Genomic DNA, 6,500 nt, shown 5'->3' with positions numbered 1-6,500 from the left:
GCCATGCTGGAGCCATGACTGATGCCGTGTTGTCCCTGCCTTGGCGAGCAGCACAGTGAGGAGCTGACCCCATGGGACCTAAGAGTTTTGGAAGCCCCACACCTCCAGCAGCTGCACCTTGAAGTTCTCCTGGCAGAGTGGAGGGTTGTCAAAGGTCTCGCAGGGTTCCGTGCGTCCCCAGAGCAGGTTGGCATCGAGGGACAGTGCTTGGCCTCCCCCTCCACCTGCAAAAGCACACCAGGCATTGGGATCTGTGGTCACCGTTTGCTGTCCCAGCAGACACTGGCCAGGTCTTGGGATTGTACCCATCTCTCAGCAATATTTCTTGTGGCCACACCACAGAACTGCCACAGACAGCTGGTGCATCCGCCCCAGGGGATCATGCCTGGCTCTTCTGCAAGCTGTTCCCCACCCACATCTCCTCTCAGTCATGCAAGACGCAGAGGAAAGGGCCAGGAAGGGCATGGCTGCCAAGTGTGGCTGGGAGGTTTAGGATGCAGAGCTCCTGCTCAGCTGGGACCTGCTCTGGAGCTCTCAGAAAGGCCATCTGTGCCCTTGTTCAGCCCTTCATTCTCCTGCTGATCTGAGGAAGAGGGGACTGGCTTCATCTCCCCTGACTTCAGGCACATATACTAAGACAGGAGGTCTTTGCCTTATTGACAGCTTGGATTCTAACCTGGAGGGGAAGCTCTTTTCAAGGCAGCTGCGTGCTGACACAGGTGCCTGTCATTAGGTAATTACCGATAATGATCCCTTCCCGAGAGCCGGACATGAACATGGAGGCTGTTTTGGAAGGCAGGAGGAAATGCCTGATAGCCAGGAACGGGGACAGGCGGCCCTTCCTCTGCGGTGCAGGCACGGTGAGGAGGTTGGGGCTGGCACTGCGGCTGTCCGGGGAGGAGCTGAGCGGAGGTGTGGGAATGGGTGATGGTGAGCGCTGGCGTGAGCGTGGCATGGCTTTGGCCAGCTCTGGCTTCTTGATGAACACCCACTCGTACCTCTCCATCTCCGGGCGCACCTGGAAAGCAGGAGAAAGCCCTTGGGGCATCACTGCGTGGCTGCCTGGGGACCACACGGTGTGTGCACGACATGCAGCAGGGAAGGGACGGCTCAGGATCCCTCCCTGCAGCACACACTGTCTCACTGTCATCCCTTAAGGGTGCTCTGGGAGATAGTTTTCCATTTTTTTCTGGTCTGACAGAACATCCCAAAGGATGGTGTGCCACCATGCCTGGAGTTAGAGGAATAAAGTAGCATAAATTTGACTTACAGTGAACACGAAGCATTCCCCTGTCCCAAAAAAGCCCGATGTCAGCCCGTTCTTCTTCCTTTCGCTCCAATCAGAGGAGAGGAATGCCCCACACACCTTTGGGAGAGAGCACAGGGAGCTGTCAGGGAGCACAGGTGGAAGTTTCCACTGAGGCCAGCTCTTGTGTGCTCAGCACAGCAAAGGCTCTGCCTCTCCCTGGGTCTATGGACGGGAGAAAATGAGCTAAAACATGCAGGAAACAAGATTTTATAAGTCACTTTTCCTTGTCTGCACAAGGCCCTGGGGGCAGCAGTGTTTCTCTCTTCATTGCACTCGAGTGCTGGGTGTGGGAGGTCGGGACTTGTTGGCCAATAAATCTCTAGGATGCCTGAGCCATTTACAGAGCTTGCCTCTGCTGTTTGATGGAGAGTGCAGACATAAAATATGGGTTTATGAGCCACTCTCAAAGTCCCTGGGAAGATGCCTGGCTCAGGTAGATCTGCGGTTATTCCACGACTTTCAACTATTTTAAGAGCTGTCCTTGCTTCACTCCAATTCCCTCGTGTGGCTGCTCTTGCAGTCAAGGAGGGATTGTTGCATTTAATGCACTGAAAGGAAGTCCTTGCTAAGGCAAAGCATTTGCTGACTTCAGAGAAGTCTGCTTAGCAAAGGCTTCGTGGTTTAGTCTCCATGTGCAATAAAGCCTCTCTCGTGGCCTCTCTCCATCTCACAGACTCCTCTTCAACTAGCAGCCCCCCCTTAGCCAGTGTCTGAGCTGCCTCTTGGTGTCCCTGCAGCACTGCGATGGAGGCAGCATTGGTGTTGGGGGCACCTTCCCCTGTCACAGCACAGCCCACCTCCCTGCTCAGGAAATACTTACCTCCCCCTCCGTTGTTTTTAGGAGCAGCACCGTCGGTTCGTAACCTTCACAGCACGAGTAAAACCTGGGAGTGCACAATGAGGCTGCGTTGGTGCAGGGCTGAGACCAGGGACAAAGCTTGGGCAGCTCCTCTGTTGGTGCCAGCACTGGGGAGCTGGCTTTGGGACCTCTAAGGCATCGGTTTTGCTCAGCAGCACAAGTAATAACTCACATAAATCCAAACATAAAATCCACCCATGTACTCTCAGCACCAGGCTCGGGGGGACATTCCATGGAGCAGTTTCCCAAGCAATTTATTTCCTGCATTTATTCTGGATGTGCTTCTCATCCACCTGGAGCCCAAGCTCCTGCCTGATACCCACCCTGTGAGCCCCACTGCTGCCGTGCTAAGCTGAAACACTGCGGGACATTTTGCTGTGTGGCTTCACTCATCTCCCCTGAGCTGAGGACATGCTCGTGGTGCAAGCATGGACACTATGCCAAGCATTACAGCAGCCCCAATTAAACCCCATGGAAAACCACTGGCCACCGATCCAGCCCCCAGGCAGTCCCTGCACCTTCTCCCCATGCAGCAGGGAGCTTTGTGTCATTGCAATGCCCAGCACGGAGCACTGTGGGGATGTTTCTGCTCTCCCCATGCCCTTTGCTCTGCAGCTGTCACCGGGTCCTTGGCACTTCCTTCATTTCTTGCAGATTTGGGCATTGACTATGGCACTTGGACTCTCTTAGCTTGAGTTTGGAGGGTTTGGTGTCTCCCTTGTCAAGGGTGGTACCTGAGCTTGGCCTGCTCTGTGCAGCCTCAGCACAATGTGCCACTAAAGAAGGCAGTCCTTGCTCAAAGGGTCTTCGAGAAGTGTCCCCAGGAGATCTCGGGTATGTCCCACAGATGTTGCAGTTGCTCCTTTCTATACCAGCAACTGTTACCCAATGTTATGTCTGTCTGTCTGACCCAGCCCTCCTGGCAGATCACGCTCACCTCTGCAGGCTGCACCCATCTTCTGAGGTGGAGAAGAGCAGCAGTGGGGGGAAGAGGGAGAAGCGCTCGGGGATCCAGGACCAGATGATGCGCATCTCCTGAGCTGATACAATGCTGGAGCTGAAGCTCTGCATGTCCACGGCCAGGTGGAAGGACTGCCTGTGAAAGAGAGGAGTGTGTCAGTGCTCAGCTGGTGTACCCCTAATGTGCTGTTATGTGCCACTGGGGTGCGTGATCCCAGCAGTGTCTGTGCAGCATAACCACAGCCAACACTGGAGCTCCGCTGTGCTCCATCTCCACTAGAACCCATTTTTACCCCAAGAGCATCATTGGCACTGTGGGCAAACAGGCCGGCTTCCTACCTGCCCTGCACCATGGTGATGCCCCTCTCCATCAGTGCTTTCCTGTTGGCCATCTGCAGCAGCCAGATTTCCTTGCGGGAGAACAGCCGGATGCCAAACGCTCTCTCCAGGAGTTTGTCAACAGTGATGTGCTGGGCAATGTTCTGCACAAAGACCTGCAGTTCCGCCTTGGTGTCGGTCCCCTCCTGCTCGGCAGAGCTCACCGACAGCCGGTACTGCTTCAGCAGGGCCAGGGCGATGCGGTACAGCACCTTCTGCCCCTCCAGCAGGAAGACATCGAACACACGGATGGCGTAGCTGAAGGGGAGGTCGCGGAACAGCCACGACAGCCACTCAGAGTACACCTCAAAGACGTTCTCAGACGTGCTGGCTATCAGCTTGTGTGCTGCTGGGCAGTGCTTGTTGGCCAGGTCCCCAAACGTCATGCAGGACGCCTGGTGAGCCAGGAAGGACTGGTCGATGTAGCTGGTGTGGGGAGCATTGCTGGCGATGAGGCGGGAGATGTTCTCGAAGCACTGAGCCTCATCCTCGCTGTAGTGCAGCAGCAGAGCAACCAGCGAGGGCAGCGCTGGGCTGTAGGTGATGTCAGGGAACAGGTTGCCAACGCAGACGAGGATCTTCCTCAGCGCCGTGACCCCGTCCGTGTTGAGGCAGTACGTGGGCGGGGAGCGCCCCGCCAGGAAGTCGGGCAGGGGGTGGGAGCTGGCGCCGTGCTTTCCGAAGAGCCGTGCGGCCACGTCCCCGTACACCAGGGCATCGGGTGTGACGAGGCGGCAGGGGACGCGCTGGCACAGGTGCTGGTAAGCTGCAGCCCTCAGCGCGCGGCTGGCAGCCCAGCAGCCTTCCCTCGCCAGCTTCTTCAGCTCCTTGGGAGGCCGGCTGAGCGTGTCCTCGGGTGGATCTGCCTGCTGCTCCACCTCTGGCATCTGGTCCCAATCCACGAATGGCCCACCGCCCGCACAGGAGCCGCTGATGTGCCACGTGTCATCCTCCGGTGTGACCACCACGGTGATGGGAGAGGAGCTGAGCACCGCTGTGGGACAAAGAGCTTTAATCCTACACGGCACCCCGCTAAAAGTGCCGCCCTGCCACAGCGCAGTGAGGTCCCAGAACACCTCCTCCTGTAGCAATACCCCGTCCCTGCTAAGGGAAAGGGCAGAACAGCCCCCATCCCCTGGGGGCTCAGCGAGAGCAGGGGCAGCCCCCAGCAGGTCCCTGTTCGCCATGTCCCCGTGCGCCTCGTGAGCCCAGCCAGGCGGCCCGGCACCGTCTTATGCGAAGCCACTGGCACTGGGAACGGAGCAGCGCCGTGAGCAGGGTTTGAGCTCCTCCTAGGGAGAAAGCAGAGGTATTTTCCTTGGTGTTACCGTCGGGCTCAGCCCCACATCCCGCTTGTTTCCATCGGAGTTGTGCCAGGCAGCTAATAGCCAGCAGGATACAGCCAATTAGCATACACCTTAATTCTCCAGCATATCATGCTAGATGTGCTCACTCAGCCAGGAGAGGGCGGAGAGATTCGGATCCCACCTGTGGATTTGTGCAGAGACAAACCTCTCTGCTCTGGACCCAGGGGGTCACCCAGGGACAGCACGGCACAGCCACGATGCCACATGCGGGGGGCTGGGTCCGAGTCTGCTTGCACCGTGCTGGCTCAGTTTGGCTCTTGCTTAAGCTCACCCAGGCAGCACGGCCAGCTCAGCTCTGCAGAGCATCTCACCCAGCTCTGAGCAGCCAGACTGGGACTCAGGCAGAGCACCAGGCTGAAAACACACACGGTCACACAGGAACACTCAGCACAGCCACGCTTACGACCATAAAAACCAGGCTAAAACAATGGGGATGCAGCAGGGTTATTTGTACCTCTGGGTGCTGCCATGATTCCCAAATTGCCCCTGTACTTGCAGTAGGAGAGAAGCCATAGGTAGCACCACGCTCTGAGCCCACCTGGCTGCAGGCACCTGGCCCAGGACATATCCCCAGCCCAGTATGGCCCATCCCCAGTATGGTGCTCACCCACCTTGTGCAGTGCTGGTGCCATCGCAGTCCCCACCATCCCCCTCCAGCTGTGCAGGGAAGGCTCTGGCCACCCCTTCGGGGGCACAGGGCAGGTTGAGCCCCACCTGCAGCATCCACACACTGCACACAGCCCTGTTGCTGCTGCCCCGCTGCAGCTGCTGGCCCACTTTTAATGCACCTTCTGCACACAGGGCACGTGTTTGGTGTAAATAGCACGAGGGGTGGAGCAGCTCCCACGCCTCGGTCACCCCTTTGTGCCCAGCGGTGCGCCGAGGCTGGGGAGGGGATGAGATAGGTATCAAAACAACACGGCTGTTGAGCCGCATGGTTTGTTTTTCTCCCCAAGGATAACCTTTATTTCCTGTTCAGTCCTGGGCAGGGAGGTGGGTGAGGGAATGAGGGAGGACCGTCCTTGAGCGGAGAAAGCATAAACATGGTAAATGGTTTGGGAACCGCTTCCTGCTGGATGGTGCGGGTCTCAGGGGGTGAGAAATTGGAGCATGTGAACGGTGAGGGCTGGGAGCCAGCTGCTGAGAGGGGTTGGAGCTGTGAGGACAAAACGATGCCCTTCTGGCAGCACACTGCACTCGGCTGGGCAGTGCCACATGCAGCACTGGGGAGCATCAGTGAGTGAAAGCACTGGGGGCATCTGGGGACAAATCAAAACCTGAGACCCCACTGCATGGTTGGGTTGGAAGGTCCTCACAGCCCCCCCACCTCCTCCGTGGGCTGCTTCCCTCCAGCTCAGGCTGTCCAGGGCCCATCCACAGCCTGGGGCACCTCCATGGATGGGGCACCTCTGCACTGTCCTGGGTAAAGAATGGTGAAGGGATGGCAAAGTGCATTCAAGCATCCCCTGCTGGACCTCCCAGCTCAGCAGCTGCTCCGTGGAGCCCCAAAATACCACAGTTCCAGGCATGTTTCTATACTTCAGCATTTCCATCCTCTCCCATTTGAAACTGTTGCTGCTGATTGATTCTGCCTCAAAGTGCTTTGCAGGATTACAAACTGTGTTGC

At 57.4% G+C, this 6,500-nt stretch overlaps 1 protein-coding gene across 1 annotated transcript; it reads right to left on the bottom strand.

Moving 5' to 3' along the window:
- Positions 1-58: 58 nt before the first annotated feature.
- On the bottom strand, positions 59-6,238 carry LOC100546519 (TBC1 domain family member 24-like). Its single transcript, XM_031556295.1, has 7 exons — positions 5,485-6,238; positions 3,468-4,500; positions 3,106-3,264; positions 2,130-2,193; positions 1,271-1,366; positions 742-1,018; positions 59-224 (listed from the first exon to the last, which is right to left on the bottom strand). The coding sequence occupies exons 1-7, from the start codon at positions 5,807-5,809 to the stop codon at positions 79-81; spliced, it is 2,100 nt and encodes a 699-aa protein (XP_031412155.1). The 5' UTR covers positions 5,810-6,238; the 3' UTR covers positions 59-78.
- Positions 6,239-6,500: the final 262 nt, after the last annotated feature.

Source organism: Meleagris gallopavo, chromosome 20, assembly GCF_000146605.3.
Source record: "Meleagris gallopavo isolate NT-WF06-2002-E0010 breed Aviagen turkey brand Nicholas breeding stock chromosome 20, Turkey_5.1, whole genome shotgun sequence".
In the NCBI taxonomy this organism is placed as follows: Eukaryota; Metazoa; Chordata; class Aves; order Galliformes; family Phasianidae; genus Meleagris; species Meleagris gallopavo.
The sequence above is the reverse complement of the archived record's forward strand: the minus strand, read 5'-3'. Positions and strand labels throughout refer to the sequence as shown.